Source organism: Heliangelus exortis, chromosome 1 (assembly GCF_036169615.1).
Source record: "Heliangelus exortis chromosome 1, bHelExo1.hap1, whole genome shotgun sequence".
Taxonomy (NCBI): domain Eukaryota; kingdom Metazoa; phylum Chordata; class Aves; order Apodiformes; family Trochilidae; genus Heliangelus; species Heliangelus exortis.
In genome coordinates this window covers 62762155-62783678 of record NC_092422.1, presented here as the reverse complement: position 1 = coordinate 62783678, position 21524 = coordinate 62762155, and the positions used below count along the sequence as shown (strand labels likewise).

Below are 21524 nucleotides of genomic sequence, written 5' to 3'. Positions count from 1 at the left end.
GTTTAGTCTTTCTCATTTTGTCCCATCTATATGGTGATTCTCAGAGCTGGATAGCTTCTTTTCTTCCTCTTCCATTCTATGCTCCCCAAGAGCTCATGTGGGAACTCTGCACAAAGGCATTAGAAATTATTAAATCCAGGTTTGCCCGTATCAATAAACCCAAAAAACATGTGTTGGTGCAATAGTTGTGGTTTACTTTTTGCATCTGCTTGCCAGTCAGCTTTCAACATTCAATATTTCTTAATGCCTCGCCACCTTATTCTTATGTGAACCAGAGAGATTTTCTCCTATTTTTAATTGTGTGAAACTGGTTTAGCCAAACTGAACAACAGAATAAATAGAAAAGTCAATGTGAGTGCAGTTCTTGGATGCCAAACATCATCAGCCATGCAGCAGGATGAGTTCCTCCAGGACAGCCAGCAGAACCTGGGAGTTACTAGAAGAAGTTGGCACCCTAACTGTCCCTTATAGAAATGGCCTTATGCCCACTCCATGATGCCTGAATTTCCACTTCCGCTTCCATGGACCTGGGATAAGGAAAGAACACACCTTGCTTCTGGAGGCCTTTTGAAAGCCTCTGTTGCAAGGAACTGCAAGAATGCTAAATATTACTTGAGATTATGGTTATTTTAATAGGATCAGAGCATCATATGCCCTACGAGGGCAAAATGCCCCCAAATGCTACAAGGCAGCTGCCTATAGCCCTGGTGCAGGAAATAGTGATCTGGCAAGATGAGCAATGGGTGAGACATATGGGGAATAGCCTGGACTTCAAGTTAGGAATTTCACAGCTATGCTCCAGCATCTTGAGCTGCATAAATGAATCATCAGCACAGTGAAACCACAGAATGACAACAGCTTCCCTAGAAGAGTTTCTCTCTATATATAACTGCTAGACTTGCATATTTCTGATTATAAATACTCAATAATAACTGACCGCAAAATAACTGACAAAAAAACCTGGCCTTCTCAGCAAACAGGTCCTAAAAACTATCTTCCATTTTCTTCCTGACTTATTTTAAGCCAGACTTTTGCACCCCCAGATATGCTATTTTAACTAAAACTCCTGGTACTGCTGCATGTAATCAAAGTATTTGCTGAGTAAAAAGGCAGCCCAGATAGAGGTCTTCTGAAGAAAGTTGGTTAAAAGTGTTTGTCATTGTTAGGTCTGTCTGTAGACATGATGCTATCTGGGCATTGCACTGCAAGTCTGTAAATATTTTCTTTTAGTTTAGTTTTCTAAGACAGATCAGCATATGCTTCTGTACTCTAACCTCATTTTGAACCCTCTAGGCTGCTTCATCTGCATTTTCCAAGAGGCTGTGTTTTTAAAGAGTCTGGATTTGTAGCAGTGTGATGAAAATTGCTCACTGGTGGCGGGTACAGACTGGGAACACAAAGAATTGCCTCATGGAGGGAAAGTGGGGCAGAACTCAGTTCTTATATGGAGATGGACAATGATCATTTGAACAACGACCAAAATGACCACTTAGCATTGATGCTGTTGCAAGAGAGCTCAAGGTTGTGCTGCACCTGGCCTAGACAAGCTAACCAGGGGCAAAGAGGGAGCAGAAGGCATGAGAGGGCCAGTGGTATGGTGGGGAAAGGCCATGAGGAGAGAGCTTAAGTGTCTGCAGAGGAAGGGTGTGTGCCTGTGTATAACAAACCTCCAGAAAAGCAAGTGATGACAGTTCTGCTGCTCAGTGGACACCTTGCTGTTGGGTGCCTTTACTCGGTAACTGCAATGAATGCATTTGCAGCAGTTCGTACGTGCAGTTTTTCCAAAGACATCAAGTCATCAAAAGCTTTGCTCTTTTTTGAGTCTGGTGAACAGGTGGGAACTCACCTGACTCTTGTGCCCCAGGTTACCATTAGAGATTCCCGTATCTATTGAGTAAGTCACTCATATAGTAATAGCCTGAACTTAGAACACGGGTCACCCAGTCCAAGAGCCCTTCTGTCTGGTTGCCATTCAGTGAACTGGAAAAGGAAGGAATGAAGTAATTCTATTATTCATGAGATCAGATTCTTAGAATGAAGTTCAGAGACTCCAGAAAGCAAGACCAGTGGTTTTAAAGCCTAGCGTGGGAGTTTAGTGTCAGAGGAGAGGAGTTCTTTCTTTTAATCAAGAACACGGAGCACCACAGGGCACTAATTTTGGTTGCATTATCAGTCCTTCAGGTTCACAGATAGAGGGACTTAAGGGAAAGCAGGCAGTCCTGTGTTGATCAGGATACAGAATCTCTAAAGACCATTACAGATTGAAATACGCTCTACACGAGCCAGCAATGTGCAGCCCAGGAAGCCAACCTTAATCTGAGCTGCATCAAAACATACATGACCATACATGACCATTGGGTTAAGGGAGGTGATTTTTGCCCACTACTCCACTCTTGTGAGATTCCACCTGGAGGTCTGTGTCCAGTTCTGGTGCCCTCAACACAGGGAAGACATGGAGCTGTTGGAGCAAATACAGAGAAGGGCCGTAAAGATTATCAGGGGGCTGGAGCACTTTTCCTATGAAGACAGGATGAGGGAGCTGGGGTTGTTCAGCCTTGAGAAGGAAGGATCCAGGGAGACCTTAGAGCAGTCTTCCAGTGCTATGTCCTATAAGGGAATATAGTGATAGGACAAGGGGAAACAGTTTAAAGCTGAAAGAGAGTAGAATTAAGTTAGATATTAAGAAGAAATTATTTCCTGAGAGGGTGACAAGACACTGGCACAGGTTGTCCAGAGAAGTTGTGGTTGCCCCCTCCTTAGAAGTGTTCAAGGCCAGGTTGGATGGGGCTTTGAGTACCCTGGTCTAGTGCAAAGTGTCCCTGTCCATGGCAGGAGGTGGCTGAACTAGGTGATCTTTAAGGTTGCTCCCAACCCAAACCATATTTTATGATTCTATGATATTGGATTTCCTGACTTTTTCTTTTTGTTTACTTACTGAAGTTGCTGTAATGTGGTAGGTATTGCCTGCACAAAAAATATGTGCAAGCTAAGCATATGACACATCCCCTAGGATTGCAGTATATTAATAGGTGTCATAATCTCTGTGTTTCTTGTCTCCATAGTAGATGGCATCATACTCTCAAAAAATGCTAATTTTTCAACCCTTAAACAATATTCTGAGGTTTCCAGTAGAACTGAGGGTGATACTAGTTAAAGAAAAGGTTCATTAATTATGTTAGGGTTACATTAAAAATTGGTTCTTACATGCTTACTGTGATAAGCAGCTATGTTCATTTTATTACTTAGGCATTATTTCATTAGTGAGAGCACCACAAAGCCGTAGCCTTAGGCTAGGACCCCAGTGCTCAGACCAGAATTTACCAGCTGAGGTTTATGAAGCCCAAGGAGGGGAAGATATTTTACTGAGGTCTGCTAGCAGGGACCTTCATGCTGACTCCAGATTTATGTGGTTGGACAGACACCACTCACAGTCTTCCTGGGCTAGCAATGAGGCAGTGGATGCCAGCTGCTCCCTGAAGGAACCCAGAGGCTGTGATAAATGCAGAAGCAGATTGCAGGAGGAAGAGGCATCACATGTCACATCCAGGCACAGGAAAAGCTGGCTTCTGGTCCAGTTCCAAGCTGAAGTTTCTCACTAGGTTGCCCTCTTCTAAACAGGTGGAAGCCAACACCATCACAATTCATAATCCATTTTTGTTCCTGCTCGTGAACCTGGGCACCATAATTTGCTTATTTCTGTTAATTCTTTAGACTCTGTGGCAAAAAGGGCCCTTATGTAAGCTGTGACACTAAGATGGATGTTAAAGAAGGAAATAGGAATCACCCCATTTGTGATTCATAGAAATCACATAAGTTTTATGTTGTCCATGAAGAAGTTGCTAAACCAGATTATACGAAGATTACAATTATTTAGTTGCTGACTATGCTGCAGGGCACCTTTCTTTACCCATGAGAATTTTTATTTGAGGTAGAGAGCAAAACAGTCATGTGAGGACATATGTGTATGCAAGCCACTGTTCGTCAGAAAATGGGAAATTTAGTCATATATTTAGCAGTCACTTCCCCTTTTTTTGGGAAATCCAAATACATAGTTTTTTCTCTCTGTGTCTCTGTTTCTTTCATCCACACTGTACGGAAGGAAAGAAAGGTGGGTCTAAAATGTCATTTAGTTCTGACACAAATCTGATTGGGCAATGAGAGAAAAATTTCCGCTCTGTTTTGAGCTACACCCTATATAAGGTCCTCACTGGCAATTTTCAGCCTTATGTCTTTTCTTGAGAAGCTAATATCTGAAAGACTGCAGAACCACAGGTAAGTGAATCTGATGGAAAATTGGGAATGAAACCTCCCTTAAACCCTCAGCTTGTGTAGGGCTGATGGGAATTGCTAGACACTAAACCAAAGGGACTGGAAAGCTCTAAACAAAATAACTAAGTATTTTCATCAGGCAAAGAACCACAGGCAGAGCCACTAGAACCAAGTGTAACCCTGAGAGGGGCTACAGCCCAACAGGAGTGCCCTGGAAGCTCCTTCAGATCAAGCAGTAGATGAGATGATGTGTACTGTATTACATATAAATACCTTACATAGAGCATAAACTGGAGCCTATATATAGGAAGTTTTATGCATTTTTGCCTGTGGTACGCTGAGATAACACATAATCCATCAGCTGAATAGCAGCAGCTGAAGCCTCATGGCAGAGCAGAGAGCATTCAGTGATGTACACCTGAGCTGTCTCACCTGTGCCAGGCAGATGGCAATTAATGACTGACAGCAGATAGTTTTGTTTTACCTTAGTGTCACTTAGTGCTGGATTTTTAGGACAAGTTGTTTGGGGTTTTTCTTACCTTGTTTTGGCATGGATAGTAACAGCACCCGTGCTGAAAACTCACTTCTGCACCAAAAGTGAGATGGGGGTGTGCCAGAGGAGTCAAAGTTTTCTGGCCCAAGATAAACATTTGTTGGAGGCTTTGGAAGCCTGGCTGTGGTTACAGCAGGAAATTTGCCTTCAGCCTGATCTACGCTAGCTGGTCTACTTCTGTAGCCATGGTGGAGAAGATAAAGTGACACAAGTGACACAAGGCAGGATTTAATGAGATGCACACAGCTTTGGGAGACATCTGAAGTGACTGTTTAAAAGAGCTGAAGTCGATTCTGCTGCATCTTCACTCCTGTGTTCACCCAAGCTACTACTCTGTAGCTAACTGGAAAATGCTGACCTATGCCTCAGCCACATCTTATTGCAAAATAAGCAGAGCTAGGTTTTTCCACTTGTAGATATTGCAGCGAAAAGCTGTGGGGACAGCAGCACCTTGTGGTATGTTGTTCAAATCTCCTGGCACAAAAGAAAAGAGACAAGATGTGTTTGTGCCAAGCCAGCCCCCATAACTAAGGATGAAGAAGCCTTTCTGCTCACTAAAGGTGAATCAAAGTCCACCAGGTCCAGAGTGAGGAAAAGAGCAGTTAGCTCTCAAGTTAACACTGAGTATTTTCATTCTCTCTTCTGTCTTGTAATAAACTTTCCCTGTAGATTTCAAGACACTTTCCCTCTCTCTCCTCCTTCTGATTTCCTCTGGGAAAAAATGCAATGCCTTTACCTTATCCTCGTGATGTGCACGGCAGGCACCTCTGCTTTCAGACTCCAGCAAGACAAAAATACAGGTAAGGGCATGTTATTTTATTTTAATTAATTAATTAATTAATTTTTTGTTTTGTTTTGTTTTTCTTTTTTTTGTTTGTTTGTTTGTTTTTTTCTGTCACCCTCTTCTTTTTAATGTGCCTGGCTAACAGTAATGTAAAAATATCTCTGATTTATATAGAAAACTGCTCAGATCACACTGTGTTTTTCAAACACTACTATGAACTGCATGGAGAACCTGTGGTTCTGAAATGCCCTTCTCCCAGATACAAACATTTGGATTTTTCTGCCTTGACCCATAACACCACATGGTATAAAAATGGCTCAGAAACTGTGATATCAGGAAGAGACGAAGTTCCAAGAATCTGGGCAAAAGGAGATGAACTCTGGTTTTTACCAGCAATGTTAGAAGACTCAGGAGTATATATCTGCACAAGAAGGTGGGTATTTAAAAGAAAATGCACTGTGCTAAAATGCACAAGCTTGATTCAATACTCCAGTTGTGTTCAGAGTGTATCTGTGTGATTTCTTCAATGAGTTTATTAGGGAAAAATGTGGAAAATCAGAACTCTTAAATGTATATATCCCATAGATGTAAATACTGAAATCTGGATAAATCATGACATGGTATTGCTGCTCTGGGGACTGTCTCATGAGGAAACAGTGTACAGAAAGTTTGTTCTAGCCTATTGACGAGCCAGTCAGGTCTGTGGCCAGTGGGGACATGCTATAGGCAGGGGATTCTGCAGAATGCATTCCACCTGATTCAGCTCCAGAGAAGCAAATAGTCTTGTTTGCACTTCAGCTTGCCTTACAAAGCATATACTAAGGCACTGGAGTGTCTTCCTTCTTCACTCTTCCCTATCCCCGGTGTTTACTTTTCTTCTGCTTCACATTTTAAACCAAACTTCTTGCCTTGCTGGAAGATCTTTCATGAGACTTGATGTGTATTTACTAGGCTGGGACCAGACTTGTGGTACTGCAGTGAGTTGAGATTTGGTCATCTTTTTCTGAGCATCTGACAGCCTGCTGTACAGTTTCAAGAGTGGTACCAGGGTCTGGATGTGTGGGGAAATGAGGAAGAAAAAAACACCTTTCACCACAAAGCCTGAATTCCAGAAGGCATCCGGGGTCCTTGCTCCATGTCAGCTCTCCCTTCCAGTCATCCTCCCAGTACTCCCCTGTCAACTGGCACATTGCTCTGGGGTCTATAGTGGAAAACATATCTCTACATCACTGGAATGTAGTTTCCTTGATGGCAATGCACACCTCAGGAGTGCCATGTGTCAGCAGTGGAAGAGATAGACAGGGAGAACTCAGTAAATCATGCCCAATGTATTGGCTCAGCATGTCTCAGCAGCAATCGCAGTGGTGGGGCAGCAGAGAAGATTTTGATAGTAGGGCCAGAATAACAAAAGGATTCAAACATTGTCCTAGAGCACAGGGTAGTTGCCTGAGACCTTGAAGGGTGTTCTTAACCTCCTTTCTGGGCTGCTCTGCCCCAGTTCATCAAGCTATAAGACTACATGAGTGTTACTGACAACTATAGTAAAATGCTGTGAAATCTGGAAAAAAATATGCAAGAGACAAGTACATATCTTTATTACTAGCTTTATTACAGGATCAGTACAGTGCAAGCAAATCATATTTCCTTTGAAAACTGTCTCACAAGGAAGCTGCCTGATTTTTTTCCAACACTGTCTAAAATGAGGGTAGAAGGGAACTAACATAGATCTCTGCTTCTGCTGAGCAAGTATTTTGGATTTAGGTGCCTGACCTATTGGTGACAGCAGGTCACAGCAGTAGTACAAGTCCATATGTCCTCACGCCCCAGCTGCTCTCCAGGTCACTGACTGACCACCCTGGCTTTGCTGGCCCCCACAGAGCTCAGGAACTTCCCTGGGCGGAGGCATCTCCAAGGCAGGCTTTCAGAAGTTGTAAAGGACATAGCTAAAATACCTGTATCCCCCAGTCTGGTCCTCCTTGGAACTGGAAGAGATTGTTGCTTGGGGCCAGAGAGAAAAGTTAAATATTGCAAAACTTTCAAGGCAGGAGTGCCTTCTTTTCTATGCATAATAATATACACTCACAAAATTGCTTCTGGTTGTGCAAGAGTAACTGCAGATTTAAATACATCCTTTAAGCTTTTTATGTCATCTTTAGCTCCCAGTCATTAGGGTTTTCACAGTCAAGACCTCTTTCAAGGGAACAGTGGAGGGTTCATGACACACCTGTTACTGTTCAGGTGGACATGTTTCCCGTCCTTGCAAAATTAAAATCATCCTGTAGCCTCACGGTGCAAAGAAAACTTGGTGTACAACAACAACAACAAAAAAAAGGCTGAACCTCTGAGACAGACTTGTGTCAGCAATATTTTAGACTCTACAAAAAACCAGCACCAGCGATTTTACAAGATCCCTCCTGGTATGGTATCAGTCTTGACCTCTTAGAAACAGCTAAGGAAGGAGATGGAGTCAGGATTAAAACAAGGGTATCCCTAGATTTCCCCTTGCCACTAGTGGATGCTCACCTCTCCCCGCTCTGTCTGCAGGAACTCCTCCTACTGTGCCAAGGTCTCCATCCACCTCACAGTTGTGGAAAACACAGCTGCTCATGAGATTGCCTATCACCAGGTCCTCTTCACCTTCACCTCTGGAAAGATTGTCTGCCCTGACCTGTGGGATTTTACACCAAACAGAACAAGCTTGGAGCTCAAGTGGTACAAGGTACAACTTTCACCTCCTCTTTGTGCAAAGCGTAATCCTGACCTGTTTGGAAAGGAATGTACAGATCCATTTGCTGTTTCTCCTGAACATGATGTAGCTAAAGCCATAAACACAGAATAATGTACTGGGAATCTTAAGGCAGATGTATATATTTTAAGAAAGGTTCTCTGGGTAAAGTCAGCACAGAGTGAAGAGCTCCACATATCACATGCTCTCACAGGCTGTGTAACTATGTTCAAGGCTAGATTACCCTCCCTGACTCCAGGGTTTGCTACTTCAGATTAGGCTCTTCTCTTTGGTGCTACGCTTGTCATTGCCTCTCTAGAGAATACCATGAAGTAGGAGCTCCCAGTGATGCTTCCCTCATGCCAGCTGTTCTGATGGGATAGTTTTCATTAACCAACTGGAATACAGTGTGTGGAAAATACTGGAGTCATCACACAGTGCTTACAGTGTTCTCTTGTCAAACTGACCAGCTCATGGCTTTTCAAGTAAGCAAGCCTGGTTGTACCTGCAAGGTCAAATATCCTTCACTTGATCAGTCTTGTACAATCTGGCATTGCACAACACAAGCTTCTTCTATTTTCAACATACCTTGGTTCCACTGTCATTTGCAGTCCCACTATGATCGCATGCTCTGTTTGAGCAGCTATCATTCTTACCATAGCATGCAATACTTCAGCTGCCTGTGTTGTCCTTGGTACCACACCAGCAAAATATTCCTGATTCCCTTTGGAAGCAGCCTATAGCTCGATTAGTTATCTAAGTACAAGCCTGTCCACCTGTTCTTCTTGCTACAGCTGTCAGAAAGAGCAAACCTGACTCCATGGAGAAAGGATGTCATTGCTCCTAGCAGGGCTCCAAACTCTGTGTCAACAATCTTAGTGATAAAGAGCTGGAATTTATCACGGTGTATGAGATCATGTAAGACAACTAATAGTTTTGTGAAACTGGTGGTATTACTATAATGTATTTATCTTAGAAGAATGTCTTAGACTATTCTTATGAGGACATGTATGGAAATAATAGGTAGTGAAAACCTTCATGGTTACTAAAGTGACTTCTGTCTTAGAAGAACATGTTGGTTAACTACTCTTAAGAGTACTCAGTAAAGAACCACATGTATCTTTTACATACTAAAACATGCATTTTATTGAAAAGCCAAACACCCACATTCTAGACAGATTGAAATAGCTATTCTTCAAACTTCATGCAAAGCCTCAGAGGAAGGCATGGAGAGGGCATTGGAGATGGGAGTTTGAAGCTGATGATTGAGATCTTTTTTAACCGAAACCATTCTGTAATTCTGTGACCATTCTATACACAGTTTAAGAACTTGCCCTTTAGTGGGAAAGTGGATCCACTTGGACTTCCCAGTGATAATTCAACTTACAAACAGAGACACAAGGATGAGTAATTTTGTCTGGAAGCTAGATGGAATGCCACCACAGCTATCACCTGAGCCGTAACACCAGCTGCTATCCTTTCTCCAGGGTTCTCTGCCTTTGGAAGATGACAATGAAAAATTCGTAATTCTGAAAGGTTCGACTTCCCTGATCATGACTTCTGTGTTACCAACAGACGCTGGCTACTACACCTGCAAGATGCCATTTCCATTCGAAGGTGTAATGTATGAAATCACCAGAACTATTCAACTGGAGACTGCTGGTAAATATTGGCAGCTATAGACAATACATCAACTTAAGAAAATACCTTCTTTGTTGATGAAACTGGGGAGAGGAGCTCACACTCAGCATTGCCAAGGAAAGGAGCTCACCATGAGTGCTTGCACTGATAAGTTTACCTCACCAAGTGTACCCTCTGGTCTGGCCTGAAGCAGATGTGTGTATGGCAGAGTCCAGTGCTGTGATTTCCCCAAATGGGGAGGTTTTAGACTCGGTATGAGGAAGACTTTCTTTACCGAAAGAGTCGTCAGGCACTGGAATGGGCTGCCTGGGGAGGTGGTGGGGTCTCCATTCCCGGAGGGATTCAAAAGCGTGTAGAGGCGGCACTTCAGGGCGTGCTGTAGTGGGCATGGAATTTTTTCTCTTGGGTTGATGGATGGTGATCTTAAGAGTTCATTTCCAACCGTGACAATTCCGTGTGTGATTTGAGTGCCCATGGGTGTTAAACCAAATAATCGATGCCTTTGGGGAAGTGCCGGTGTGTGTTAACCCAAATAATCGATGCCTTTGAGGGGTGAGGGAAGGGAACCAGCAAATTACTTCAGAAAGCTTAGGAAATAAAACACTTCGTTCTGGCTCAGGAGTGGCACGAAGGGGTGTGGGGGGGAAGCCGCCATTTCGCGCCGGGGCGGTAACGCAGCCATCGGGCAGCAGGGGGCGGACATGCTCGGAGGTGTCCCCGCCTCACCGGCCAGCGGTGCCGCCCGGGCGGAACCGGGGCTGCGGGGGAAGGGATGCGGTGGCGTGATCCCCGAAGGAAGCAGCTTGAGGGTGCTGTGCCCTCCGGCTGGTGGCTGGTGGCGCTGCTGGAAGTGACTGTGGAAGCATGAGCGGCTCTCTGGCTTGGGAGCGCTGAAGGCGAAATTCCCGGTCCGTGCCTCTCTGCTCGAGCTCGCGGCTTTTTTCTTGCAAATATGGTGGACCTCACCGCTCACTGCTCGTAAAAAAGACCGTACTTAGGGCTTCATGTTACTGTTGATTGAGCCAGCAGTGTGCCCAGGTGGCCAAGAAGGCCAATGGCATCCTGGCCTGGATCAAGAACAGTGTGGCCAGCAGGTCCAGGGAAGTGATTCTGCCCCTGTACTCAGAGCTGGTGAGGTCACAGCTTGAGTCCTATGTCCAGTTCTGGGCGCCTCAGTTCAGGAAGGAGATTGAGGTGCTGGAGCAGGTCCAGAGAAGAGCAAGGAGGCTGTGAAGGGATCCAGCACAAGTCCTGTGAGGAAGGGCTGAGGGAGCTGAGGGTGTTCAGTCTGGAGAAGAGGAGGCTCAGGGGAGACCTCATCACTCTCTACAACTCCCTGAAAGGAGGGGGTAGCCAGGGGGAGTCCCCAGGCAGCTGCCAGTAAGACAAGAGGGCATGGACTTAAGCTCTGCCAGGGGAGGTTTAGGTTAGATATTAGGAAAAAAATCTTTACAGAGAGGGTGATCAGACATTGGAATGGGCTGTCCAGGGAGGTGGTGGATTCTTCATCCCTGGAGGTTTTTAAGAAGAGACTGATGTGGCACTCAGTGCCATGGTCTGGGAACCACAGTGCTAGTGGATCAAGGATTGGACTTGATCTTAGAGGTCCTTTCTAACCCAGCTGATTCTGTGATACCTGCATCTGCCATAAACTCCTCATGGCCCAGCTTGCAGTGTCACAGCCTGAGCTTCATCCTGTCCTTTCCAGTCAAACACAAAGCTCTGGGCTGGAAACTGGAATGTCTTTCTTTGCCAGTGGGTTTTAATAATCAAATCCTGGGATATGGAAAGATGCTGAACAAAATGGCATGTTTCTATCTATAGTTCCAGGGTATAGCAGCTATATATATATAGAAGCTATAAAGTTGCTAGCACTGACTCTGGGTTCTTTCTCTCTCCAGAACAAGAAAAGAGAATTGCCCCAATAATAGTGTATCCAACACAAAAGACAACATCAGCTGCTCTTGGTAAGGCCCAAGATTATTTTTGGAAACATCAAACCAGGAAAAAATTACAGCAGGTCTTCATGTGGTGTTAGTTGTTGGCATAAATTGTTGTATTTCTTTTGCTCTCAGTTATATTACCCAGGAGTTAGTGCTGGTTTTCACTTCTTGTTGTCTACAACTAGATGCTATCTTTCATGTAGGAGGAGCTGCATAAATGCTGGAGATTTTAGCCTCTAACAGAGTTATAAAAGCAGGTGTGCAACCTTAGATCAGCTGCTCAGAGTTTGCTTTCACTAAGAACTATTAATTTTCAATATTCCCAGAAATTGTGCTAGGTTACCTGCCAGCTTTGAATGAGCCACCTAGCCCCTGTGGGCACCTCTCCTCCTTTGGGAGGAGACATTTTTTCATTTCTCTTTACTGCTTTAACTAGGCAATTTTTTATAGTTGAATAATGCCTTGATAGGGCTCAATTTTACTTTCTCAACCAAATTTTTGTTGCATTTCCTATTCCCAGAAAATGACAGACATATTTTACACTAGGCTTTTTTAACTTGGGTACTGTACACATAGCTTTGTTTGTGATGTCACAGTATTTCCTACCTCTTTTCTTTCCATTAGTATACGACCACCAAGTCTTTTTTTTTTTCTTCTTTTTTTCCACTTTAGCTGTACAGAGTGTTTTATCCCCCTTTTATCACCATCTGCACAGATTATCTATCTTCCTGAGTCCTGTATTTTCTGCATAATGTAGATATGCACCAGACTGAAGGCTCTTTATCCTTAGCTCTGAGTTACAATAATTATAGCAAAATTTCTGAATTTTTTCATCATTGCTTTATCTCTGGAGATCTCACCTTGAACTGAAGGGCCTAGCCTACAGATACTCTGAGTGAATCCACACTTCTGGTTAATCCATTTGCTCCGCAGTGGTAAATCACACCATGCCCTTTGGGCTGTGTTACATTAGAAGGAGAAGGGTCACTGAGAAATATCTAGTGCAAGAGTTGCTAACTGTTGCAATGGGAAAATAATATATTTAGTAGCAGGAAGGTCTGCCAAACTGAAAGGTCGTGCTGCCGAAGAGCAGGGGTTCAAAAGCAATCTGGAGCTTAACTTCAGTTTTGAATGTGGTGGTGCTTGACCTGTGTGGAAACTTGGTCTCCTGCTAGAGGTTTTGCTTTACACCAAGAGATAAAAGTGGTTTTACATATGTATCCAAATGGGGTTTTTTAATTTTTGCTTTACCAACAGGCTCCAAGATGACTCTCCCATGCAAAGTGTTTGTGGGACAGAGCAGCCATGTCCACACTGACGTGGAGTGGCTGGCAAATGACACCACTGTCGACGTGGTTTACAAGCAAAGCAGAGTTACGGAGGGGGAACGACAGTAAGTCTGGCTAAAAATATTTCCTTGTGCTTGTTGCTTTAACCTGCAGTGTCACAGGGGCTCTCAGTGCAGCTGAATGCCAGGTGGTGAAATGGGATATGGACAGATTTGAAGTGAAGGTGAGAGGTGAGGAGAAAACAGGCAGGCAAGTAAAAATCCCCAAAGTGAACCCAAGCAGGGTGAAATCAATTATTTATTTGTGGTTTTTATTCATGGAATACTACAAATTAGCCAACTTCAAGGCTTAAACTTGAAGCACGTTTTCCTGGGCAGCCTAGCTGGTGTAAGAGATGTCTGCAGAGGAAAGCAAGGGGACTTCATCCTTCCCAGTGCTTATCTGTCTCCTTTGCCTGTGCAAAGGAAACAGCAACATCCTCTCCCTGACATTCATGAGGGTCTCTGAACACACTAAAGGCAACAGAAAATTATCCAGTGGTTTGTATTTTTTTTTTTTTATAATATAATTGCTTTTCCCTTTAGGGTTGTTCTTTTCCACATTATTGAGATGCTCAGTGAGCACTAGAGCTGGCACCAGGGAAGCACTAGGGGGGTGCTGGTGGGTGGGAGAAGCAAGATGTCCCACATCCTCTTGCCCTGATCCATTGTCTCTCCACATCTTTCAGAGCCTTCAATCAGCTGCCTCATAGCTGTGTTCCTCAAGGCTTTTCCCACTAGAAAAGGAGCAGAAAGATCTGCTTTCTCTACCTGTCACACCTCACCTGAGTAATGCCAACTCACTGAATTCAGGCACTCTTCTAGTTCTTTGCAAATATGAGGCAAACCTATGGACTGAAGTCCCTTCACTGAGGTCCAGGTTTGCATGTTTTGTCTCTCATTTGAAGAAGCTGACAGTGTCTGCAAAGATCATCACCCTCACTTGGGTCACAGTGGCTTTGGGGGTCTGGGATACCATTGCCTCTGCTGCTGATGGTTAAACTGGTCACTCCCCAGCTAGCACCTTCCCAAAGAAGTCCTGGCTGTCGATTAGGATTTAACATGAGGACCATTCCCAAAAGAATGTGGGGATGTGCCATTCCTATTTTGAGGGACAGGAGTGTTCAACAGTTATGGATGTGGGCTGATTGTGGCCATTTGTGGCCATGTTTAGTTTATTAGATGAATGCAGACAGAGGTAACACAGTAACTCATCTGTGTGTATTTTCATTTTTTCCCACAGCATGATTGAAACCATTAATTTATAACATTCTTTACGTGGATAAGAGACACTGCTTTAAACCTGTGGTCAGGAGCCATAAAATGTACTGTGGCTATAGTTTCTGCAGGCTTTAGAACAGAGCAGCACATGTACTTTATGAGTTGGACTTTAAGAGTTGTTTTGATTATTACTGTCACTATCAATATTAGTGTTATATGTTATTATACAGTTGCATAAGAACTGGGCCCATGCCAGCGAGGGCTCACGCTGAGCCCATGGTGTGTGAGGCACCCCAGTTCTGCTGGATGCCCCCAGAATGGCAGCAAGGCAAAGCAGGTCAAATGCCACCCAGAAAACAAATTCCCTGCTGAAATCTCTGGCAAAGCACACACTGCCACTTTCCTGCTGTACACTGCCAGGAGGAACACACAGGGAACTCCATTGCCACAGAGCAGACTCATGAGCAGATCATTACAAACCAGCAGGACAACTTCTCCAGCAATGACTGGAAGATACCAGGAGACAATGTTTGACTACAGTTAGCAAACAGCTTTTAAATAGTTGGCCTGATGAAACAATGAGGTTGAAATAAGCTGGAAACTTCCTAGACAATTTCTTGTATTGAACTCTTGGCTTCGGGCACATGACAGACAGGAAAGGTGGTTCACTTTGCTGAGTGAGCTTTTGCAGGGTTATGTTCTCCATATGTCATCATCCAGCTGATAGTAAGAATTAACTTCAGAAATTAATAGCTGGTCAGAGAGAAGAAACGAGGTCTTTCCACAATGCTGTGTAGAGAGCACAAAGATAGACATAAGTTTGCTTGCCTTTCTGCATTCCTTTTTCTTTATTTTTGTAAGACAAATACAGGTCTTCTTTTGTTCATGGAAGATTCAACAAATGCAGAACAGGTACTGACAGCTGACACTCAAATAGTTACAACGGGGCTGGAAGAAAATGGTGTCCTCTAATGCTGAGGGGGTAGTTTAGAAATGAGCAAATATCTGATGTGTTTTCTTGCAGTGCGCTGTTAGAATCAACACATCAAATACAGAAGAGCCAGCTTATAAAATCAAATGATGTAACACAAAACTTTTCTTCCAGAGAAACTGTAGAAAATGGTGAAAACTTCATTGAAGTACCACTGATTTTTGATTCTGTTGAAGAAGTGGATTTTTACACAGACTTCACATGTCTGGCCCAGAACATATTTGGCTACCAAGTTCTGCCAACGAGGGTCAAGCAGGAAGGTAACTAGTTTGACTGCTTATTCGAAAGAGAAACATGCTATAGTTGTTAGCATTATTCTAATGCTAAATTATCATCCAAGCTTTTTACACTGTCAGATCTGGTACTGGGGGGGATTATTGCCTGGGAAAAATGGATTTCTTTTTCACCTGTAGAGTTTGGAATGGCCTGTTCAGGGAAGACACTCTGTGTGGGTGAGTCACTGGTATTTTCTGCAGGGATAAGGCTCTGTGCTGGTGTATCTGTTGATGGGACAGCACTCAAATTTAGATACACTTTGTGAAATGATGGCTCCAGTGAGACTACTGGCAAACTCCCATTGGGTGCAGCAGGGTCAAATCTCCTCCAGTTCCTCAGCAGTAGGGAAAAAAACCCAAACAATGGCAGAATAAAGATCAGAGTGTTCCTTCTCCTCATGCACAGACTGCTGCCAAAATAGCAAGAAGTCCATCTTATGATGGGTGTTGTTAATTTGGCTTTTAATGATGGGAAGAGAAGCCCTAAGCTCAGTGGAATTAAAGTTGCAGTCTGATAGACCATTGGCCAAGAACCAGCTGTAAAAACAACATGAAGCAATGTTAATTGTTTCTTTGCTTGACACTGATGAATCACCAAAGCTTGCTCACACTGTCTTAGAAAGGGCTATGAACATTTACAGTCTTCTTTATAACTCATGACTCACCAGCATCCTATGATGAGGGGTTTGCGTGCACAGTGCTAGATGATGTGCTGCCCTTGTCTTCTGTGAGCTACACAGATAATACTACAGGGGAGACAATTCATGAACCAATGCAGGCTGGACTAATTCCAAATGGTCTGGATGGACACTGGCTTTGGAAATTAGCTGCATTTTCAGAAAAAGTTCATAGTCTTGGCTTGATGATTAGCAGTTTATAAGCTGCTCTGTGGGTGAAAGTGGTTCACAGAGCATGAGACTGGACTAGGTGTTATGTACTGGCTCTCCACGTGCTGCTTTTATTTCCTGCTTGGAGTGTTTCTGCTTCCACCAAATTAAGAGAGAGCATATTGTCTCCCTGAGCAGATGTTGCTAAGAGTCACATGTCTGCAAAAGGACTGAACTTTAAATTCTCACCCTCTACTGTTTTCCAAATGCTCCTCCCATATTCATAAACACATTTCCCAGAGCGCTCGGTCAATAGGCCTCTTCATTTCCCAGGTGATCAACCCTGCTGAAAGGTTAACTTGCAGACATCCTTTTTATTGTGATTTCTCCTCTTCCTCCTTGAAATTAGACAAGTATGTTCCTGGGAGGTTTTTTTGAAAAGCTGTAATTTCTTTACTTTTCTAGCTGTTGGCTTGTCCTGGTACATTGCAATGATTCCCGTTGCACTGACTTGCATGATCCTGGGGGCAATATGCATGCACCAGTGCTGGAAGAGGAGAGGAAATAAAGGATACACCACAGCAAGAGTTTAAAATCTGCTTTATTCTTCAACCACCAACAGAAAAAAAAATCATCCTGGCTGTCTTTCACATGAGACACAGAGACATTTCTGATCAACTGCTTTCTCAGTGGATTGATACATCAGCTGTTTTCACCTTCTCCAAGGCTCTATGATCTGATGGAGTTAGAAGTTTGTATTTTCATGCTGCCTAGGTGCAGGAAGCCTTCTGTTATTTTGCAGCTATTTGCAGCTTGTAGAATTTTGGAACAGAATACCACGAACGTGCCCTGGATATGGGAAGGATAAGGAAAAGAAGATGCTCTTGTTCTCTGTAATTTCAGTAGTCTTATTGTTTAAGAAAAAAAGGGAGAAGAAACCCCCTGAAGCCTAAAATGAAAGCTAAGAAAACTTGCTACACCAGAGTGCAAATGCTGTTCCCTTATGAATTCAAAATCATTTTATTTTACTTCAGTCTAAAGCCACTTTTTTCCCTTTTCCAGAGCCAGTTGTCATGGCAACAGTATATCTGTGGACTTTACCACAGACGATCTAAAGTTTTTCACCATTTGGATTAACCCTTTGCTTAAATGGACTGTGTCAGAATAATTCCTCCCACAGAGATAACTACATCAGTGTAACATATAATAATAGTACACTGGAGAATTCAGTTCTGGTTTATCTACCAGTCTCTCAAAGCTGGAGATTCATAGACATCTGTAACATATTGTTACTTTTGCCAAGAGAAGAATTTGGAAGGATGTATTAGTGTTTTGAGAGTCATTTGTCTAATATAAAGTTTTATTCCTGGAAGTTTAATAATAACGTGCAATAACGTAGATTCTTGCTCTGCTGTGCCTTTAAGAGGTCTTTCATGACTGGACTGATTCTCCTTGCTGGTATGAGCATGAAAGTCTGGCATATATTCCCATAAAAAATGAATCTACGCCCATCAAAAGCTGGTGCATCTTCAGGAACTTTTTGTCCTTTAAATTGAAGTATGCAAATCAATTATTCATAGTGCAAAACTCTGTCTATGAGGTTAATCTGGATTCCGGTCTTAACAGAAATCAGAAGGGACAAATAAATAATCAGTGACCATGTTGTACTTTGAGGATCAGAATAATTAGAATGACTTGGTAACACTTGGTAACACTTAGGTCAGCTGAGACATAATTCTATCACACATAATGCGTATGATCTACAAGTGAATGTCCCACAAACCAGGGAAATGAATGACTCGCATCCCCCTGGGAGAGGCCATAGTCTAATTCCTTCACAGCACCACTTACATCTGGTTCTGAGATTAGCTCAATAAACATTTGGCAGGATTTTAAAAATTAGGACTTGGCTGAAATTAAGAAACCCTTCAATCTATTGGCAAGAACCTTCACGTTTTATGAGATTTAAGCCAAAATCTCCCTTTGAATATTCTAATTGTTTGCTATGAAAATACAGGCATAGAGATTAGATTTCTGACACAGTCTGAGTCAGTGGCAACCAAAGAAGACCACAGGATTTACTGTTTCCAAGTGCAGGATGTTAATATTGGTGATAAAGAACACTCATATTTTATGAACAAATGGAAAAAAGGTGTCTGCAAATGTGGAAAACAGTAAATTCAATTGGATATCTGTTCTTTGAAGGAAGAAAACTATAGATGAACTGACCTGTGCTGGTATGAATATCAGTAACATTTTGGGTACATCATGAATGCTCATTTTTATCAAGCAATTGCCAGTTTGCAATTTGGTTTTCCAGTAAGTGTAAACTTCCAAAATACAATTTTTTCTTCCCATCCATTTTTGTCCTCCAAGAGTAGTGTGATAACACATCTGGCTGTAGGAGCAGGCTTGGATCTCGCTAAACAGTGAAAAAGAAGTAAAACATTTGGTATATGGAGTATCAGTGACATATGAAAGTTAAATACCTCACCTCCTCCAAACTAGAGAAGGATAAAGAAATGCGAATACAGGATAAAAATTAGACATACAGAAAACTGATGTTACATACCCAGTGACATCTTGAATACAAGGGCAATGTAAAGAAACAAAATTTTATCTTTTATAAAGTGATATTAGCTTCTTTGACTACTGATACAGTAATGTTCTGAAGACTTTTGTCATAGGGAGACTTGTTCAAGTGAACTGCATAGTGTAAAAGTTTTACAGACAGACCTGAACAAGTGGCTTACATAATGTAAATCTTTTACCTTGATCTGTATTGTTGGGTAACGTGATCTATGTTGGTTTTGAAAATGTTACCTGAAAAATGAAGAATGAAACAAGGAGCTGGTGTGTGAGTTGGGTGGGATGGAAGATTTGAGGTGGGTCTTCTGGGGGTGGCTTTCCACTTTCTTTCCTGGAAATGTGTGGTTTTTCCAGTGCTCTGCTGCATAGGGACTCATCCTCTGGGGGTGCAGGGACCCCCACTCTGCTGGGCTGTGGAACCAGCTCCATCCTTCCAGCTTCTTCTCTCACCCTGGTGCTGTGCCATATCACACCCAAGGGAGACCAGGCCCCGATGGGCCAAGATGCTTTCCTGCCACCACATTCATGACTGTTCTTGCTCTGTAGTTCCCTGAGTATTTGGGCTCATGGCAGGTGGTATCAGTTTGTTTATTTTTTTAAGTAGCTGGGGAGGGGAAGGTATGCATGCAGGAGAAGAAACATGTGAAATGCCATTGCCAGGAAGAATGCTTTAAATATGAGAACAGCTGATTAAAGTTCTTGATGATTATTCTGAGTCGAGTTTGCAAAGCAAGAGACTCAGGGGAGAAAAACAAAGTAAGGAATAGATCTTACGTTTTGGAGCTGAGAACTCCCTGTCCACTCATAACTTTGGAGCTGCTAAAGATAGCCTAGGGTGGAGTGCCTCTCATCCAGCCTTTGACTTGCTGAAAAGGATACAGCTGATCCAAGCCTGCTGTTGATGTTTCCTCTCCACTCAGTGGAGAAAGAGTTATCTCTGGTGCTGAAAATAAATGGGATGAATTGCCCCTTAAAGGTGTCTGTCTTTTTCCACCAGTTTAAGACAAAGTGAGACAAATCCACCCTGGGTTACAATAATGGTAAATTGTGAACCACGGGATTTAAGATTATCCAAGAGGTTATGGAACCTACAACTCTACACCTATATCTGGTAGCAACTCTATACCTATATATGCTAATTATATAGTCATAGGTGCTATGACATATATATATATATCTAGTTTATATACAGACTTAAGCCCAAAGACACCGTTTCACATAGTTGAGGCTGCTGGGCTTTGCAGAGCAAGGAGACAGGCTCACACTAAATGAAAATACTGTGAAGGGGCTGGGAAGCATTCACAAATGTATGTATTCTGGGATCCATCACAAGAGACAGGCTGAAAATATCCAGTCAGTGACGTGGAAAAGTATCTGGTTCACAGACCATGTGCTCATCCAGTGCCACAGCCATTACAGGAAGAAAAGAAAGAGCTGCCACGTGTGTGACCTGAAGTCTGCAGAGCCTTCCTGGAACCAGGGGGAAGTGAAGCTGCAGGTGAGCTGTGGGCTCCCAGTGCAGGCACAGGGCAGGAGGAGCAGCCAGTGCCCTTCCACTCCCAGCAGGCACTGCTGGACAACAGCAGCAGTTTGGAAAAAAATATTATTATCTACAATAATACAAGCAGTCTATCGGAAAACCAGCTTGCTGCCAGTGGACAAACAGAGGCTGTCAGTAAGAAAACCACTAAAAACAGGTGAAACTCATTTTCCTGTTTTAGAGTATTCATTGTTTGGTTATAGTCTGTAGCAGTTTATTTGTCAGCTGGTAAGTAAAGAGCTTAACAAACCAGATGAAAGATAGCACCAGTCAGTTTTCAAGGACATATTGTTAAGTTTCTGCAGTTCCTCCAGGGAGAGCCAGGCACCTAATAACAGCAGGGTAACTTCCAAAAACTCACATAAATCCAAGCTCACATGTGAGAACTTGGGAAATTCACCTAGTACTGAATCTTAGATTCAGCAAATGATTTGCATTGGAAGGGACCTTAAAGATAAATCAGTTGGCTCTCATACCCTCCTACCAATTTTAGGTTTTTGCACCTGTCAAAATTGTCTCAGAATCCAGTAATAACTTCAGGTGTAAGCAGTGAACTCCTTTGTAATATATTGGAAAAGTCAATTTCTCAGTCCTGACAAGAGGTGAAGGTCCTCTCTCACTATTTTTCCTGGCTTGTCATGTGTTGAATAGTGCCACATGAACTTCATTCTTATGTACATGTAAATGCTCATTTTTATTTCACAGAAATGCAAGTCTTGATTTCTTTGCAGACAGGGAGACTACCAGCATTTCTCTCTCATGAGGCTTGAACAGTGCTATTTGTTTAAAGCCTTGGAGCTCCGGTTTTGCCTTGATTATAGAGGATTCATCCATCAGCT

At 42.9% G+C, this 21524-nt stretch overlaps 1 protein-coding gene across 3 annotated transcripts; it reads left to right on the top strand.

Moving 5' to 3' along the window:
• Positions 1–4206: 4206 nt before the first annotated feature.
• IL1R2 (interleukin 1 receptor type 2) lies at positions 4207–20120 on the top strand. Of its 3 annotated transcripts, none has more exons than XM_071745281.1 (9): positions 4207–4272; positions 5492–5622; positions 5781–6039; positions 8151–8325; positions 9819–9993; positions 11874–11939; positions 13173–13308; positions 15569–15714; positions 17022–20120. In XM_071745281.1, exons 1-9 carry the CDS (start codon positions 4226–4228, stop codon positions 17147–17149), a joined length of 1263 nt encoding a protein of 420 aa, XP_071601382.1. In that variant the 5' UTR covers positions 4207–4225; the 3' UTR covers positions 17150–20120. The 3 variants fall into 3 exon arrangements, with proteins under 3 accessions (XP_071601382.1, XP_071601392.1, XP_071601400.1); XM_071745291.1 differs by lacking the exon at positions 17022–20120 and adding an exon at positions 16890–16983; XM_071745299.1 differs by lacking the exons at positions 15569–15714; positions 17022–20120 and adding an exon at positions 13932–15562.
• Positions 20121–21524: the final 1404 nt, after the last annotated feature.

Coding starts and splice junctions, on each gene's coding strand:
- IL1R2 (XM_071745281.1), top strand. CDS start 4,226: ATGTCTTTTCTTGAGAAGCTAATATCTGAAAGACTGCAGAACCACAG. Junction 8,326..9,818: donor TGGAGCTCAAGTGGTACAAG/GTACAACTTTCA, acceptor TCCTTTCTCCAG/GGTTCTCTGCCTTTGGAAGA. Junction 11,940..13,172: donor GACAACATCAGCTGCTCTTG/GTAAGGCCCAAG, acceptor CTTTACCAACAG/GCTCCAAGATGACTCTCCCA.